General features: G+C 37.8%; 1 protein-coding gene across 1 annotated transcript in view; it reads left to right on the forward strand.

The window, feature by feature from the left end:
* Positions 1–19477, forward strand: part of PDZD8 (PDZ domain containing 8) — a 57942-nt gene extending 38465 nt beyond the window's left edge. Inside the window, exons 4-5 of the mRNA XM_013195590.3 lie at positions 12802–12964; positions 14865–19477. Of these exons, the coding sequence (XP_013051044.2) occupies positions 12802–12964; positions 14865–17065 (2364 nt within the window). The 3' untranslated portion in view covers positions 17066–19477. The remainder of the gene's footprint in view (positions 1–12801; positions 12965–14864) is intronic.
* Positions 19478–19978: the final 501 nt, after the last annotated feature.

Raw genomic sequence — 19978 nt, forward strand, 5'->3', positions numbered from 1 at the left:
AGGCTGCTTACGGTAATTATGTCAGTTCAGTGAGCAGTCCAGAAGCAGAGGTTTGATATGTATCTATTTCAGTGTCTCTTTTTATATTAATTTAGATATCTTACCTTTTATGTTTATCCCTATAAACATAAAAGATATGTCCCAGTGGTTTTTTAGAAGGCACTCATTTCTAAAATCTGTGGGTTTTAACTTGTATTTGCAAGAGGAGGGGAAAAAAAAGTGTAAGTATTTAACCAGGTGGGGATGTAAACCAAGGAGGCAGTCCAGTTTGGCTCTAGTCCTTCCATTATCCCAGTGCAACATGTAGAGCTTTACTATTTGTGTTCCTTAAAAACCCCATTGCCCCCCAAAAGCGGTGGCAAGCCCAGGCAGCTCTGGTTCTGTGCAGGGTGAGTTGGCTCAGGCTCCTGGGGACGAGGGCAGAGGGAGCAGCCCCGTGCCCCCAGGAGGGCAGCCCCGCTTCTGGGAGGGTCCTGCTGCTGTGGGGGCAAGTGGTGCTGCTGGATGGGGCTTGGCCTCTCCCATCACCCCTGAGGAAGGGTGCATTTTGCCAGTTGTTCACATCAGGGCTGCGTTTGTCCCGGAGAGCTTACAGCATTGTCAGCGTTGTTGAGAAAGGCGTTTACATAAACAACGCGTTCTTCGTGGAAACAAAAATGTTTACTTTCTGTGTAATGAAATTTTAGCTTTTCCAGTAATTATAAAATATTACTTGATTTCATCATGGTACACGTATGCAAAATCCGCATGAACAGAAGTCATGATCCTTACATGCTGTTTTTAATTTCGGTTTGCTTTTTATGCAGAATACTGTTTGCAGTTCAACTTAGAAGTGTGTCTTTGTCTGAAAAAAATCAATGATGCTTTTACAGAAAAGATCTAAATTACAGTCCATGGTGGTATTTGGGTGACATAGCAGCGTAAAATTCCTTCAGTTTTAATTATCTTCTGGGACTCTTGTTCCAACGGTATTAAGGTGTGTAAGCCAAAGACGCTTTCTGGGAGCCTCGAGAGTTCATCAAGAGGGGCAAGCTGTGCATGATGAAAACACGTGTTTAGTCATTAGGGTTTTCTTCTGGCCCTGAAGCCTAACAGACTTCTAAGGGGGGAGGGAAGTAAAGCACCTCACTGACAATTTTCCTTTATCTCCCCAAATTTGTCTTTGTCTCACAAAGAGACAATTCTTTATATGCCTTTCTCCAGCAGACTCTGTTGTAATATTTGCGTGACAGTCATTACCAAAGAGTGAGGTGCATGAGTAGGCAGTTACAAATCTGAGTCTAAGCTGTGGGTTTTTTGGTAGTTTGTATAAACGGTTGTAATAGTCAGAGATCTTCAGCGGGGGGAACGACGACTGCTTTGCCAGGGTACCTCCTGCATTAGCTTGCAGGCAGCAGTTTGCAATCCAGGCTAGTTATTTTCTCTCCCCATCTTCCTTTCCTTCTACTCTCTATATGTGGTGTTTCTGGACTTCCCCACCATAAGCTATGTCTAAATATAATTTCCGGGTACTTTTTTCTTAGGCTTTCTAGTGTGCTTCAGAGATTGAGAACTTTCTTGAGTTAATGCATCTCGTGTTCTCTCGAAATAGAGTGGTAAGTTAAGTGATTTTATTAAAACTGGGAAGCAAGTTAATCATCACATTTGTAGTTTTGCATCCTGAAGTTTTACTGTAAGATATTTCATCTCTTACTTTTTCTCAATTTTATTACCTTAAGCTATTTCCTCATTCATCACATTGCGCATTTGTTTTTCTATGAAGTTCTAATTCCTTCAGTCTGTAGGTTTTCAAGTTCTGTTTTTATTATCAAGGTTTTTCACTTAGCTTGTTTTTAATTATTAAAAAAAAATACACTTTAGTATGGATTCACTGTAAAATACATATATATGTGTATATATATATGTGTGTGTGTGTGTATATATATATATATATGTATATATATAACTAATGCCCAGACTAAGCTTTTGGATATTTTACTAGTTGTATGCTCAGTCATCCGCTTTATTCACAAGTTTTTAAATGTTACTTTTCCAATATTTTAAAATAAAAGTATCAAATTAAACGAGAAACAGACTGAACATTTAGTACTGACTGTGCCGTTTATGACCAGTGACTCTCTTTTTTTGAGGCTGCTGCTCCTCAGGGATTTTCAGAGAGCTCTCGAAACACTCAGCAGCGCTCGGGGAGCTGCAGCCTTTGGCTGCTGAGGGCCCCCCCGCTCGCGTTCACTTCTGCGTGCGGCCCGTGCTGCTGTTGTGGCTGAGCTGTTGGTCAGCCATCGGACCATGGGTGATGGTCAAGAAAGCATAGTACCGTGGGCTGGTATCGAGTGGTCAAATTATAGTGCACAGAATGATCTCATGGAAATAATTTAAATAATCTGAATTATTCGTACTGAAGTCAAGAAATAAAAATAAAAATAAATCATGGTTTCAGAACTGATGCAGATTCCATCCCTGTAATATGCAAAGAAATAAATACTCGTCACCTCAACCTTAAAAGAAAAAAATAAGATCTACTTAAGGATAGCTTCTATCATGCACATGCACTTAAGTCTTCTCTCCCCCTTGTTAAATACGATTTTTTGAAAATATATTTATTTCTCAGGCACTGTATGGTATTGACTAATTCTTTTCTCATTTTTTAAATCACACAAGGAGTAAGCTGTAAATTCTTCCAGTGAGCTAATTCGTCACAGTCCCAAACAAGCTCTGTTTCTGATGGCAGAGGAGAGAAGGGGAAATGGAAGTAGGAAGATAATGCGTTGTGAAATCTGCTGGGTATTTTTCTTATATACTTCACTAGCTATCAATAAGATCTGTTGTTAATTTAAAAATAATGGAGCATAAAACCAGAGTCTGTGAAGTTATTGGAAGTGCTGAAGTAAAAGGAGGCATCTTTAAGCTTGACACAATTTCCTATTCATTCTTTCACTTACCTTCCCACAGGGAGACATGGACTTGGTAAATATTACTTCTCTAAGCCAGAGAATACTTCAAACACCCATCAAAAGGGACAAACTGTTACTTCTGTTGTAGATAATGTCCTGTTCCCCTTGAAATTAAATTTTTCTTTGACTCCCGGTAAGCTATTTCTGGAGCAGTGTTTTTCTTCTAGCACTAGTGCATTTTTCAGTGGTAGTTGGGATCTGCAATGTTTTGATGGAGAATTCACGTGCTCTGCTACCTCCATAAATGCATGGGGGCTGGGAAAGTTAAGGGAGAGATTCCTGTAGTGTTGCGACAGAGCCTTAACACAATTCAGTTCTCAAATATTTAACAGAAATCTCTGACATAGGAAATTGGGTTTTTTATTTCTTTTCTTAGTGTTTTGTTGGTTTGGTTTTTAGTTGTTGTTGCTTTGAACATGTATTGCTTTTTCATGCCCTAAAAGGGGAGGCTTTTCTACTCTGAGTAGTTACACCTGTTCTGTTTGCTTGCCACTCGGACATCTAACTATAGGGAATAAATCCTACGTTTTTGTTATCCAAGTAAGCAACCACATTGATTACATAGAAAGTTGCAACATGAAAAATTCAGACTTTCAGATCTTCCTGAAGCACTTGTTGGAGTTCGGATGCAAAGTTTGAGAGCATATTGATTCCAATTTGCAGATAGTGTTCACTTTCTAAATCCTTCTTCTGCTCTATTCAGTCTTCTGCTATATCGAGAAGTGATTTCTGCGTGCATATGGGGGAGAATTCTACAATATTTTTCAAGTGCAAAGCAAATAGAGGTGGGTATTGATTTCTTTTGCAAAGCGACTTGTCACTATCTGGCTTGGTGTAAAGACCTTCTCAGTTCATAGCCATGGCAATTTTTGTGAGTGATGAATGGTAACGGTATGAAAACCTGGCTTCTAGGTGTGCTCTTGTCTTGGTGCAGCTAATGAGATGTGACAGTGAGCTCCTGTTCCGCTGCCTGGCACTGACTTGTGCCCTATAACCATAAACAAATTGATTTGACGTGTGTTCAGCGAAAGAACCAGAAATAGATGTATGGTCCTGGAAATCTTTACTGTTGATATAGTTACGTGTTTATACTGCAGTGTTTTGTCCAGAAATTAATTGGAAACAACTCAGTGTGGTTTGGATTCTGTTCTACATAGAGAAAAAAATTATTATACACCAAAACCTTGGCCTTCTGGCAGTAATTATTGAGAATAGGCTAGCTACAGATCCCCAGCTCCTCTGGTCCTGGCACTGCAGAATTTCAGCAGTAAGCTCATCGTCTGGCTTTCCCAGATAAAGGGGGGACGGCAGTGATATGTACAACAGGATCTTTGTTTTGATCCAGATGGATCATCTGTTTAATCGCTGAAGAGTTGTTACAGTGATGAATCATTTTATTGCATCTGCTTTTGTTCCTTTGGGTTCAGCTAGATCTGTGGGTAAGTAGGAGTCCAAAAAATGATTGGGTCATGTGGGATTTTAAGGCTTGCATTTCTGTGTCATGGCCAGCTCATGTTCATTAATGTTGACAAGAAAGATAACAGTTGTGACGAAGATTGTGTGCGTATGCAGTGCAGAAATCGCAAACCCTCTTCGCTTAAGTCTTGTGATAATGTAAATTGTCTGATTAGATTGGTCCTAGGTCTGTCAGGTGGCTGTTGCTTAGACTATGCTATTACTAAGGGCATAACTTGCATTGCCAGAAACTGCTAGGGTTTGCTTGTGAGAGTGTTTTTACTTATATTTTGCAGACCATTGGGTAAGTAACTGTAAATACCCGATTTTTAATAAAATACCCCATTTTTAATAACACTGCTTGATTTCCTCACCTCCGGCACGAAGGCTCGTCTCGCAGTCCCTTTGCTTGTGACGGCAGCGGTGGGGAGCCTGGGTGGCAGGGACGAGCAGGGCTGCAGCTGCTCCCTTGGCCTGTCCTGGGACTGGCTGCACTCCCCGGCCCCTGCCGCTGCCCCAGCAGCACTCAGCTCTTCCTCGGAGCGGTTTCAGCAGTGGTTCTGCTCCCGTCTCAGATCTGTGGGTTTTGCTGTAGATCCCCAGGTGAGAATTATTTGCGAAGTTCCTGCTCTCTTCAGAAGATGCGCTGTACTCCAGATGCGGCTTCCTGACATTGGCGTTGCTGCAAAGAAAATGCTTCTGCTCCAGAATAAAGCAAACCTATAAATAATGCACTTTATCTCAATGTTTTTTCCTTCAGAAATGAAACTTTAAAGCCCTTTAAAACATAATTTTGAGCCCTTCAGTGTAAGCTAAGAGTTATGATTTGTATTCATTAGGAAGTAGTATTGTAGATTTTATTTCCATGGAAACTAGCATCAGTGATGCTTTTTGATGACGATGGATAATAACTTTTCATATTTTTAGTTTTGAAGGCAATATGCGTGTCAGTAATCAGATTGATGCTGCTGGGTGCGATCATCATGCAGCTTCTTTGTGTGAAGAGGAAGGCTTCACAGTGCCAGTTAATGCCATTAGAAAGACCTTTAACTTGATATTCTAATAATATGATTTCATGAATATCAATAAAAATTGTTCTCTAACTATTAATTAGTTCTGATATTAACATAATTACTAGCTGGTTTAGAAGTTTGCTTTCAATATATACACTTGAACGTTTTTCTTTTTTTCCATCTCGAGTGATAAACAAAACCCCAGATTGACCTTTCTCTTCCACACACACATTCAAAGTGCACGAACACTCTTATGTTCTCATTAAACTCCCATATCCATAATTTGCACTGAAATAATTTATAACAAATTTATACAAAGGAAACCATTACCAAGGTAAGCTTCCTATTGGGTCTGCATTGCACATAGAGCAAGTTGATTTCTAACGCTGGATTTTTAATACCCAACTTCAATAAGCTTATTTTATTTGTTACCAGGCTACCTGAGCATTTTACCAAACGTTTATGTAGTAACTGAGTCATGCTTAAGCACTATTGGAGGAAGCCTTTTTTCTATTGAAGACGTGAATGGTGATAGAAGATTTGGAAAAAATCAATCTTTTCCCATTTTTCAGGGCCAAAGGAAATCATCACGGTTGGGTTTAATAAAGACTATAAAGATGTCAGTGAGCAGGAGCACTTAAAGAAGAGCTACGTTGGTGTTTGTACTAAATTGCTCTCCAAAGAAGAGCTATGGATAAAACTGAAGGTGTTCATTTTATTTGCCTCTGACACTTTGAAGTTAAATGCCGGGTTTGAGCTGCCTTGTTTGTCTTTACCTCCTCCATTCAGCTCATGTAATTACTGTTTAGTGAGAATGCCTCGGCAATACATGATAATTGCTAAACAGTTTGCTTTTTGCATGTCACATAACCTGTTTCCCTGTACAATTGGAAAGTACAGGGGTTTTTAGTATTAGTTCAGTAAAAGAGGAGCTGCAATGCATCAGGAGTACTGAGGAAAAATAATGTGTGGCTCCTTATTTTGTTCAGTATCTAGATTTTGTTCTGTATTTCACTGATATCAAATGCTTTTGGTGCTCGTCGGGGATACGTGCAGATGTTTACTACCATGAATTATCAGAGATTTCAGGCAAATAGCGTGTGATGGAAAAGTTAGACATGTGCATAGCATTTGTGGCCTTAATGAATTATTGCTTTAAATATAATCTTGGTCCAATATGTAACTCATTTCAGAATGAAATTGCCATCATATTTTATAATTTAGATTTTTGTTTTCTAAAAGAGATTACGTAGAACAGAAAATGGTGAGGCCTGCCAGCTTGCTATGTAACAGGACTTTCTCCAAAAAAAAGAAACTTATCCGTAAAGAAGTTTCTTCCTTAAAGGAAAGAAAAAGTGAAAACTGCAGCATTTGTTTGACATAACTGTGTGTCCACCTGCACAGACCATGGTTCACGTAGCCGGAAGAATTATCAGCACAGGGTCTAACACCCAACTTCTTTCACTGCTGCTATTGTTACGGGAATTCTGTCCCTGATACTCCACAGAAAGCAAAGCTGCTACTGCCGCAGACCACGAGGTAGGGATTCCACTGCTGATAACCCTGATTCTTTCTCTGACACACTTGCTGTACATTTATAATGTCATTTGATGGTTTAAATAGAAAGCGTGTGCCACGTTTTCAAAAAATGAGTATTATACGATTAAATGAATATTTAATTAGGGTGGCTGAGATGTGATGCATCCATTCAGGGGAAATTCTGTCTCTTGAAAACTGCTTTCAGTAAGAATGACTTCTGCTCTGAAGTTTTTGTTTTTCAGACAGTGTTTTAAGTTGGCAAAACATTTTTACTTCATAGAATTTTCCATCAGCACTTCTGACCTCTTTGTATTTCCCGAGAATTACATAGTCAGTCAAACTTAGCCATTCATTCAGGCGGGTAGTTGATAACTGGTTTTTATCACTGATATTCTCCTTGGCAGTTTGGAGAAAATTCTGTGTTATTCTTAAGGAAATTTGAAATGGTCAAGAGGAGATAAGCAGAGGAAAACAGTAAAAATCTTAGATGCACACTGTCAAAGCAGTTGAAGGTAGGTCCCCACTGCTGTACAGCACTGTGATATTGATACACCTGAAGTAACGCAGAGGCAAGTACCAACTTCCCTGTACGAAATCTAAACGCGGTCTTAATGTCAAAGTCAGCGTGGGATGATTCATCTTGGTCTCTGTCATCCATCATCATGGATTCCTTGGTCAAGGGCTACATAGACAATTTGTGGTTAGATTGAAATCCTCTCAGAACATTCAGATTTTTTTTCTTTTTTCTTGAGTCTGGTGTTTCTGAGGAGTGTCTCAAGAGATTGATGATCCTTGCTTCCTTTTGCTGTCTCATCTAGCCCATATAAATAAGCTAGCAATCAATTCACTGTGTAGGTCATATATAATGACTGCATTCAATATTAGTGTTGAAAAAGCAAGAATGTTAAAGTCCATATTTTAAAGACTATATGCCAAAAACCTTTTTTTAATAATATAAATATCTGAGTCTTCTGAATAGAAGTAACTGCTTCCTAGTTTTTGTTCTTTAATGTTATTTTTTGACATGAAATATTCCTTCCTTTCCTCTCAACGTGCAGCGTTGTCTGGGAGAATGTAATAGTTTACAGGCACATTCATAGGCATTTAATCTCTACTTTTTCTCCAAAACATTAGACCATTAGACCATCCTTCCAAGAATACACAAGATCCACTGTAGTCACTAATGGGTTGGAAAAAAATTAAGTTTTTTATCTGCAAGACAGCATAGAAAATGATGTCAGTTTGACATATGCAGCATGTTATATACCACTGATAGCAAATAAGAAGTATTTGTAAAAGTCTTGGTTTTTATTTGATGTAAATTAGTGAAATAAGATTTCTTGCATGTGCTTAGGTGACTGGGCTTTTCTTGGCGTTTATTCAAAAAAATTCTCTGTATTTGTGAAGGACGTTATTTATTGTCATCTTAGAAATTCTGAATGGTATCTAATGTTAACTTAGTGTAGTCCCATGATGATAATATATTGTTGATATTCTTACCTCTGTATTTAAAAATAAATTCGTAAGTACAGTCTTGGAAGCAAATAGTGAATGAGATGGCATCACACTTGTGTCTGTAAGTCCGTAGGCAGTTGCCTATGAGAGAGATGTTTATCATTCCTTCGCGTTTGCAAATTATTTCACACTGGTAATTTAATGAAGCATTTAGAGATTAAGTTTTCATCCTATATCAACATTAATCTAAATATTCAGTCATTTAAATGGCACTAGCAAGCTATAAACTTCTGAATCATTGCTGCGTAGCTGTGAAGTTTGGTATCAGTATGTTTAAAACAGGTCAAAGAAATTAATTTTCACTGACATCCAACATTTGCTAGGCTCTCAAAATAAAGAGACTGAGGTAGGGTAAGACTATGAGACCCAATGTGATTTTCTCCTGCATTGTATTTCCAGAGCATACTTCCGCTATTGAATGGAAAGTATTGGAGGAGCTGTGCTCCACAGTGGCTCGTGTACTGATGCATGTAAATGAACTAAAGCCTTTATTGGGAGATCAATGCTTATATACTTTGTTCTGTGAAAGTCAGGCACTCACAGCCATGCATCAAAATGTTTTATTAATTTTAAAGTGAATGGAAATCTTGTCCTTTTTTTTTTTTTACCTTAATAATAAAACCCTAAGGAAATTACTTCCTCCGCCTTGGCCCCAGGTTAGTCGTCATTGTTCTGTAGCATCTTAATTTCATCACAAATAGCCTGGGGAGTGCTTACTTAAAAAAAAAAAAAAAAATTAAAAAGAAATGTATGTTTTCCAAATTTTATGACAGTTTAACTTTTTCAATATAAATTACTCTATATGTCTTTCACTAACAAACGTATCTGCTTTATCTTGAAACTTAGTGAAATTACTGTAGTGGGAGGCTTGCAGGAACTAGTAAAACAGAGCTATTAAATCAGAATAATTGGATTTTAATATGATGTAGTTAATTGGTTAAAGTGCCTGCTTCTCCAAATTTTTCTCCCTTGCACCAAATGTCCTTGATAACAATTGTCTTTTTGTTAGCAGCAATTCTCTCCTGACCCCTCCGTCATTTACCTGCTTTCCTCCTCCTGATGCTTCAGGTTCCGGGCGATCTTGGGCTCTTCACGTACCGTATGTTTTACTTGAGGGAGGGTCAGAAAGGCAGAAAGCAGCCGTGCTGGATGTACAAAGATGCTGTTGGGGTTTTCTTTTGTGAGATTACTGGTTGGGGCAGCAAGTTTGAAACGGCATTCAGCCGCACTGCAGCTAGCTGGAGATATCAGCGGTGTTGTCATTTGGGAAGACTTGGGGTTGCCAGAAAGAAAAAAGAGAAAGCTATTCATCTGGTTTGGGTTGATAAATAAAACCAGTTTACTCTGCGCGAAAGCTTGTGGCTGTGCCAAAGTTAATAAAACGTTGAGATGAACTTTGCTTGTTATGTTCAAAGGCCCTCTCTTTCCCAAAACAGCTTTCCATCAGACACCGCTGGAATACTGCGGGGCTCCTCGCCACGGGTGATTCGTGCGCCGTGTCCCTGCATGGAAGCCAAATGTTTGGAGATACCTAAATGCCTTCGGTCCCAGCTGTCCCTAGTTCCTTTTATGTGGTCTGGCCCTGGGGGAGGAGGGAAGGGTGAAATGCTGGAAATCACCTCCGAGGTTTCTCCCCTCTTGCAGTAGGGAATGTCTCCATCGCTAAGTCATGCTGCTGTGTAGAGCTGCTCAGTCAGGTCCTTGGATTCAAAGGAAGCTTGAGAGGATCAGGGTCTATACTGACAAATGTTGTAAGAAAGAGCTTTTGGTAACTTTTCCCCTTTTGCCATCCAATGACGCCCTTTTCCCCCGTATTTTGCTCATCATGCAGTTTGCCATGACTTGTAAATACCAGCAGCGGTCAGAGGTCATTACTGCCTTGTTTCAGGTGCTGGGCGTTGCGGGACCAGCTCGTGTTTTCCTTGTGAGGTTCCTTCTCAAGCAGGGCTCGTTACTTTCTGAAGAACAGGCCTTCAGAAAGGCCGTCGCTTCTGTGTGCCACTCTTGGAAGGATGAGCAAATACCCATCTGGAAAGGAAAGTAGATTTTCATGCAGTGACTCCTGTTTGTGTGTTTAATGTTACAGTGGCCAACAAGCAAACTTAGAGCAACATTTCTTTTGCAGGGATGCCAAACTAACAGGGTCTCTTTCTTTTGACTTGAAAATCTCATGTCTTATTAACTAACTCTAGTTGGGGGGGACTGGGGGTGTTAAGATCCAAAACGCATATAAGATTTCAGGAAAAACTATGTACCATCAAAACAGATGTATCCATAAAGAAGCCTAACTAAATTACAAGAATAACTTACTGTTAAGGGGAGAATTATCCTATTTTTTTCTCTACTACTCTGTCTAGAGATCCATTTCTTTCCTAAAATTCTCTTAAAACTCTCGTTAAATGGCTTTGTACTTCAGTGGTCTCATGAAAAGTGGAGTAAAAAGTGCTAACAATATCAAATTAGTGCTTGTAGTAATAGTAATTGAAGACTACTTTTTTTAAGAAGTTTCTTTTTTCTTCCATATGTATTTCTAATAATCTTTGTTTTTTTTTTTTTTAATCTTCAGTGCTTTGTAGCAGTGTACTAGCGTGTTGTATATCTGAATTTCTTTTAGGTGGGAATGACCTGAAACAAAAAAAAAGAGCCAGTTGTTTCTGTAAGGAATGTATTTGTTTGCATTGTAGAAGAACCTTGACTCTTGGAACTGCAATTAAGCTTATTTTAGATCTTGTTATTCTTGCATACCTTACTGGGCACTCAATAGTTGAACAGTTTGAGAGAAAATATCTCTAAGTGACTCTGGGAAATGTAGAAAATAAGTGGTAAAGCTTAGAAAGTTAATGCAAGTCTGCTGCTTTAAACACAGTGCTTTAAGCATGCTGTTGATTAGGATAGCATTTTCACTTCTGTAAAGGAAGTGATCAACAACAACAAAAAAAGTTAATTTTTAAAAAGTGCTGATGTTAGGATTATAGCAAAGGAATGAGAGCTATACGGTCAAAGAGAGAGCTGCGTACTGAAGGTAGGTAATTCCCTTCACCTATGAAAAGCCATTGTACCAAACTAAGCAAACGAACACATCTTCAGAAGAGGAGGATCATCTCCAGACAGTTCAAACACAGACAATGGAACAGCAACAAAGTAAATGCAGAAGGATGGAGGAGACGACTGTCTACTTAAGCTCAGTAAATTGAAGCCAAATAGAAAATTTCCTATGGAGGTTTTCTACAAACAGTATCTGTCTCTCTGTTCTTGGGAATGAAAAAGCAAATTAAATTTCTCTCCATGGAGCTGAGACATAGCCTATGAGTTTCTCTTTCAAACAGACAGAATATACTTTGACAGAGTGATAGCAGACAGTCATTTGAAATAATCCAGAAGAAATGTCCGTTATGGAGGGGAAAAAAAACGTTTTTGTTAAGAAAAAAAAAGTCAAAGATCTTAGACATTGAGATATATAAATAAATGGTCACTACCTTGATGTATTCTTTAATTGGGATCTCTTATAACTTAGAAATCTGTGCATGAATGGACAGGGTGAAACTCTGCTACGGAGATTGTACCTCAGACGGTATTTTAAGAACAAAATACTTGAGATTACAACTAAAATGCATCTTGTATTTATCTTGTAAAGGAAGATAAACGTGAGGACGTGGTTCCTGGTCTTTCAAGAAACTTCTTAGGCTATTAAGTGTTTTACTCTGTCTTAATAAACGTGCATAATAGCACAGAGATTTGGTCTATGTTTTTGTAACATGACTAAGAGGTTTTTCACTCCAAATACTTTTTGTATAGTCTACTGAAGAGATACTGATAGTAATAGATTTTGTAACATATCTGTGGGATATTCAAACAGATACCTGGATCAATGGTTCAGCACTCCTTTTAATAAAGCTTCTTTCCAATACAGTGGATTGTGAGGTTGTGTTTTGCTGTAGCTTAGTTGTGACTTTGGCTTTTTGCAAAGATGAGCCGTGTATTGCCATTCTTGCCAATTTGTGTTTGCAGGGGTTAACTCATTGTGTAAAAAAGAAAAAAGAAACATGTACATGTAGCATGTATATTTTGCTGACAATTCTTTTACTGCTTTCTAGTTTTGCCATTTGGGGCTCTTCAGAATTGGTTCCATGTTTCTCCAAAGGTATAAACTATGTTGACAGATAGTGAATCCACTACGTGATAATGTGCTCAGTGAATTCAGTGGATGTCCTAATGCTTTTTTCATAATACCAGTTGTATAATTTTAGTTAAACAAGAGCATTAGTAGCCATGAATCCTTACAGTCAGCTTAATCAGCATGCTCTAATTTTTTATTTCCTTCTCTCTAGGCAGAGCTGGTGAAAGGGAATCTGCAAAGTGTTGGACTCACACTGCGCCTTGTGCAGTCCAAGGAAGAAGATGCAGGACATGTTGTTATTGAAACGGTTACACCAAATTCACCTGCAGCAGCTGCTGATCTACAGAGGGGAGACAGACTTCTAGCAATTGGCAGTGAGTAATACATCAGCTTTCAAAATAATGTCTTGCAATCAGGAAGGACGTTTCTGCATGGAGTTCAATTAGACTGCTGTTCTCAACAGTTACGCATATGCCTGGCTCTCATAATAAATACATTTGTATATTTATGGCCACTTAAGGTTGTCATTCACTTGATCAGTTTTCTTGTGTATTTATTCTTTGCTAGGTTTATTTACTCTTTTGCCAACGTAAAGGTGAATAAACATTTGAATGTAAATATATTTTGACCGTTCAAATAGTGATGCTGTGAGGTTCCCTACTTGGTTTTTGCTAGCAATGTTATAAAATGTGCTTGGCTTACAGAGAAAACAGTAACATTTTGTTTGCATCATAGACCTGCATTCTCTCAACTGAATCTGAAGATAATAAATAGAGCATGGAACAAATGGTGTAAATGCCTTTTGATTACCAAAGTAATTGTCTGAAATAACAAAATGACCCAAGATGATCTGTTGAGTATTCAATAGTATCTATGCTTTTGGTACCAAACTTCATCAGCTTTGATATGTAGGAGTTTGTTATCTACTCTGAAGTTCTCACAATGAAAGACTTTGGCCAAGTTGTAAATGAGAGAGTTAAGTGTTGCATTGAGGCAAAACCAAACAAACAACTCTTGACGTTGTTTTTTGTGGGGGCAGCAGTTATGGGAATTACAAAATGGTTTGATATAGGTTTATAAAGACCAAAACATTGGGAATACCATTGTATATTAATAGTGTTTTAGAAGTGTAGGTAGCACTGATAAAACTGAATGCAAACTAAAATTGCTAGGGGAAAATGGTAATAAAATTTTTTTTACGGTTATATTATAAATTTAGTTGTAGAGAGATCATCTCCGTAATGTAATTAGTAGAGAATAGAATTCAACAAGAGTTGCATAATTAGGAGGTGTGTATATAGCATCCCTGTTATCCCTGCATGTGCTATCCATGTATGTGGTACATGTGTATTTATAATGACACACTTCTCCAAACATTAACTGTACAACCAGGATTCAAAATTTTATTCTAAATTTGGTTTTGCTAAGTCATTAATGTACAATAGAAGATATTATAGAAGATACATCTATATATGTATCTTCTATAATATAGATATTATAGAAGATACCTATTTTAGTATGGTAAAAATGCTGTGAAGATAGAACTTTACGCATTTGGGTATACAAGGACTGCTTAATGTGACTGTGCATGGGGTTAAGATCCAATGGCTTAAAAGGATTTCAAGTTGCTTTGGACATGCAATTGGTTACCTAAGAACAAGGGAAAAGTCACTTTTATATGACCCTCTTCGTTTGGACTTCGTGCTTACTGAGATAGCTTGTTAGCTTGTACCTAGCTTGTTAAATCTGAGTGTAGGCTGGAGATATTGCCAAAGGGGTCCGAAAGTCTGTGATGATGAAGATGGTTCAATGTATCTTCACTGTTCAGCCACGCTGAGGATGTAGCATCATGCCTGTATTTTGCAAACATAACAGACCTCTCAGCTTTGTTAGCCTACCTCTGCTTTAATTATAACCACGTTTTAAGATACCCATCTCTTTTGAGGCCTTTGTTAATGCTTACCTCTGAAAAATCCAACCATAAAGTAAGCAAAAGTTAGCATATAAATCAACATTACTCTTCAAAGTATTAATAACAAACAGAAAACTGGACTGTGTCTGTTAGCATTATTTCCAGCTCCTGAGGTAATATATTTGTATGAGTAAAATGGAAGGATTTCAGTCCAGCTTTTCCGTCATAAGTGCTTGACTTCCTCTGTTAGTGGTTCTAACACTATTGCTCATTGCTAAAGATCTCAATGTATGTGTTGACTATTTTTGGTCATTTAGATTATTAACATATTTTCAAAGCTGACATTTTTATCTTTTTTATAGGTGTTAAAATCACATCTACTGTCCAAGTGTTGAAGCTCATTAGACAGGCTGGGGACAGAGTTTTAGTCTTTTATGAAAGGCCTGTTGGGTATAATCAGCATGGTTCAGCACTACAGGATGGATTTGGACAGTTGGAAGACTCTGCTTTCTTGACACAGCAAGATGATGACCCAGCTAGCTTATCAGCTGATGTTGATAACAGAGACTTTGATTCAGAATTCGAGGACTTAGCATGCGAATCACCTGAACAAAAAGAAGATATGCCAACAACTCCAAGTCCAAAACGTTCAGTAGTAATACTTGCTTCTAAACCTCTTGGAACTATATCTCCGATTCTGAATCGAAAACTGCATTTAGGAAGTTATCAGGCAACATCAAAAACTCAACAAAAAGATGGAACTAAAGTGGCAACACCCAAAACAGCTGAGAGTTCAGATACATCACAGCAATCAGGTAAACAATCACAAGGATCCAGTACTAAGCCTCCCGTACCACCTAGGCCACAAAGTAAGCCTACTTTGCCTACTAGTGAAACTCAAAATCTGTTAGAAACTGGAGGTTTCTCTTCTGAAAAACCAGAGAGGCCACCTCCACCTGCCAGTAACGGAGATAAATGTACGGAGAAAGTAGTGAAGAATAACGATCAAACAGAAGACCCAACGGTATCAAAAGTAGCAACGGTACCAAAACAAGATGCATTAAAAGATGGAATTTCAGAAAATGCACGTAGTAACAAAGATAGTGGAGATGATCATCAAACTTGGGAATCGCCAGAAATTCCATATCGAATCCGGCAAGGCCAGTGGCCAAAGACAAGAACATCCTGTTGTGTATTTGAAGTAGAAGGATACCATAAGTACCTTAATGTTGCACTGTGGTGCAGGGACCCTTTCAAAGCTGGTGGTTTTATCTGTTTAGGATATGCAAGCATAAAACTTGAAGAAATTGCTTTAGAGTGTATAGCTACATCATCAATGGAATATGTTAGAACATTTAAATTGGATGCTCCTGCACCTAAAGCAGCGGTCACTAGAACAGCGTTGCGGAATTTGACAACCCATAAGGGATTTAATGAAAAATTTTGTTACGGTGATATAACTTTACACTTCAAATATTTAAAAGAAGGTGAATTAGATGATTCAAACTTTCTGGTGGAGAAAGAAAAGGAATGTCATTTTGAAGAAGAAGTTCGTGCACTTCCGAAAGAGGATCCTTATTTGGGACAAATTGTTGTTAATGAGAACAGGCATAACTTTCAAGATACTCAGTTTCAGAATCCAACGTGGTGTGATTACTGCAAAAAGAAAGTATGGACTAAAGCAGCTTCACAGTGCATGCTCTGTGCTTACGTTTGCCATAAAAAATGTCAAGAAAAATGTCTAACTGAGACACCCTTTTGTGTAGGAGCTGAAAAGCGACTTGATCGAACTGCAGGAGCTTGTAAAACGGACGGACAGGAAGCTTCACAAGCTGCGTCCTCTCGCGTTGATTCAGAATCTAAATCTGTTAACAGAACTACAGGTTTGACCAGACATATCATCAATACAAGTACCCGTTTGTTAAACCTTCGTCAAGTCCCCAAAGCTGCTCGCCTTTCAGAGCAAGGAACAGAGGCTGTAGAGCCTTCGCCAAAGCACACACCAAACACTTCTGATAATGAAAGTAGCGATACCGAAATTAGTGGTCCAAGTAGTCCTTCAAAACGTGCATCAGGTACTGGGATAAAGTTGGTCAGAAAGGAGGGTGGTCTAGATGACAGTGTCTTCATTGCAGTTAAAGAAATCGGACGTGATCTCTATAGAAGTTTACCCACAGAGGAGCGTTTTCAGAAACTAGAATTTATGTTGGATAAGTTGCAGAATGAAATAGACCAGGAGCTGGAAAATAATAATTCACTTGTTAAAGAAGAAAAAGATGCAACTGATGCAAGGAAAAAAGCATTGATTTCTGCTGCGCTGGCTAAATCAGGAGAAAGACTGCAAGCTCTCACGCTGCTCATGATCCACTACAGAGCAGGCATTGAGGATATAGAGTCTTTGGAGAGCATGTCCTCAGACCGGCAGTCCAAAAAAGTGACTAAAGATTCAGAGGAAGCCAGTATAGCAGAAGAAGTGGATAACGAAGACGTCAGTCTGACAGAGGCTCCAACATTCAACATCGTGTCAGAAGAAGCAGAAGAACCACCTCAATCAGTAGACTGATACTTACATGTTTAGCCTTTGAAGGACTGGACTAAAGAAATACTTTGCACTTAATTACAAACACACAAATCAAATTAAAACACTGGTATAAGACACCTGCTTCTCCACAGTTATTTGCCTGTGTAAGAGTACAGCTGATAATGGTTCTCCAGCTATAGCACCGACATTTTGTTAAACTGGCTGGTTAAAGCTACATTTTGGGGTTTATATTGGAAATTTATTTTTAATAACTTATTTTTATTTTTTTCTAATTATGTAACCTTACCATTTCACATTAATGTGTGTGGTATCCCTAATATATTACTTGTCCTCCTTCCTGCCCCCCCCCCCCTCTTTTTTTTTCCTTTTGAGCTAATGTTCTCAACAGGAAACTGTCAGGATTTTTGAAATGTTTAGTTTCCATCGTATGATGAAAAAATATAAGCTTGTTGCATGCCTAAGCTGATGACTGACACAGAAATCACTGAGGGACCAGGCTTCAAAACTTTGATCACAGTTACTGTATGTCTCCTAGGCAGTTGTGTTATCTCTTTGCCAAACATATCATGACAGCAAACAAAACATCTTTTTGTGTCTGTTAATAATACTTGGTAAAGTTATTGAATATCAGGTCATTTGTTTTCCATCCTTTTGTTAAATGCAAAAACTTTTCATAGTTGTTAGCATAGTTCATAACAATGCCATGCTAGAAAAAGCCTCCTTACAACTTTGGAATACTGTAGCCTGATGGAATTACATTAGATATTGAAGTACACACCGGTAATAATTGAACTGAGAGTATTTTGGAGATAAAAGAAGCTGGTTGCCTTCTGGAACAAAATTGTCTTTAAGTATTGCTGTATTATCTGATAAGCTGATAAAGGAAAAAAAATGTTCTTCACAAGAGTTGGAGGTTTCATTGCATTCTATGAAAAAGCGTGTAATGACAGTTCAAGTAATTTCAAAAGTTTTAATATTTTGCTGCAGATTTTATCATTTCAGAAAGCTTAAGGTACAAAGTAAGAGTTGACAACACGCCTAAACACTGTCTCTCAACATTTTTGAGTAACCACAGTGGGCAAATTGCATTCAGCTTCTCAGACAGAAGAGGCAGTCTGAGCAGAGGATCACCTTTTTCAGGAGAAATGTCGTATAGTGTATATAACATGTTTTCTTTTTGAGTCAAAATAAGTGAGTCCACTAGTCAAGAGGAAGAATTTCAGCCAGCAGCTTTTGAAAAGAACTATCTGGTCTTGTGCTGTGTGTAAATTGTGGATCTTAGCATTATCTGGCTAAGGCCGTTGTTCTTATTTATTTCCTGTAAACATGACTTTAAGTTTCATTCTCTGTATAGAAATGCCATATAAAATATCATCTTTATTTTAGGTACTGCATTAGGGTCATTATCACTGGTATCATTGATAGTAGGAAAATGCCTTTGTGGAAATGGAGTTGAATCTAAGATGGTAAAATAAATAATTTAAATTTTCAGGCAGTCTGTAGCGTAGCTCTCCATTGAATTTGCTTCTCAGTTTGTTTCATGGTGGGCAAAATTAAGAAGCAATGGTTTTCACAGATGGAAAAGCATACTTGTACTTCTAAATGAAAAAAATTACTTCCATTCATGCAACTACTTGCACTTTTTGTGAGTTCTGGGCAGTTGATAATTATTTAGCTGATGTATGGAAAACACTATCCATGCTAAAGTAGGCATGTGTCACACTTCTGAAATTAAGCTTCAGCAAATAATCGCACAAAATTAGCTTCCCTTATCGACTAAAAGTTATTTAACCTATACCTGCTTGAGATGCATATTAAGACTTTCCCACTCCATTTTCTCAGTGGCTTACGATTGGTGGCGATCTGCATTAAATCTCCATCAGTGTTTGCTCTTATGGACTACTATAGAAGTTTTCAAATATATCCAAGTACTTCATTTAAACCCTGGTACACATGAAGGAGCTGTGAAAACAATGCAAATACCAATTTCAAAAATGCATTCAAGGTTTCAAATTGTGTAATACAGTGGATAAGAAAAGCTGGATATAGTTTTCCTTGTATAGTACTGCTAATGATGATTGTAAGAGATAAATTAAACGTAGTGCAATATTTTTAAATATACTGAATGGGAAACGGGCAAAATAGTTGTATTTTAGTGATAAGAAGGAAAATAAATTCCTATCTGGCATTAATTACAATACATGGTGAATCTTGAGGGGAAGAGTGTAATACATTCCTGATGTAATCCTTGCTTCATGCTTGATTGTAAATAGCTGAAAATAAAAAATACCACAGAAAACAAGAATATCTTGACTTAATGATATCTGAATAGGTGGCAGCTACACACACTTGCAGAAACTCTGCCTAATACGATTTTGTTGGCTATTATTTTATCATGAGAACAAGCTTTAATAAAATAGTTTTGCTAAATTATCATCTTCTTTGCCTCAATATTTTTTAACCATTTGTATCACACCAGTTTGTCATCTAAAGCCACTGCTTGAAACTATCTTTGGGAGAAGAAGACACATTTTGCATTAAATAAAGTTACTGAGTGCCAGATTGGATTGGGCTTTCATGCGTTCTTTGTATTTGGATATGTGTTTATCTTTGTTCTACAGAATTTAATAATAGACATTCATTCAAAATGGTGATTTCAGTTGATTCACTGTGTAGCTAGATAGTATTAAAATGCCAAATATATATTTTTTTTTTTTGAGACCTCTAACCTCTATACAAATAATGTTCAGTTATTGGCAATAGGAACTATCAGTGGAGTTGCTGTGTGGGAGGAGATGAGGAGGTATCCAAAAAATTCTGACTTGCAGAATTTTTTCTGCAAAAAAGAAAAAAATCTTTCCCTCAGAAAATGTTAATGGATCACTAAACAAGTCTCTACTGTTTACTTGCTCATTTTTTGTTTAATCAATTTTT

Source organism: Anser cygnoides, chromosome 7, assembly GCF_040182565.1.
Source record: "Anser cygnoides isolate HZ-2024a breed goose chromosome 7, Taihu_goose_T2T_genome, whole genome shotgun sequence".
NCBI lineage: Eukaryota > Metazoa > Chordata > Aves > Anseriformes > Anatidae > Anser > Anser cygnoides.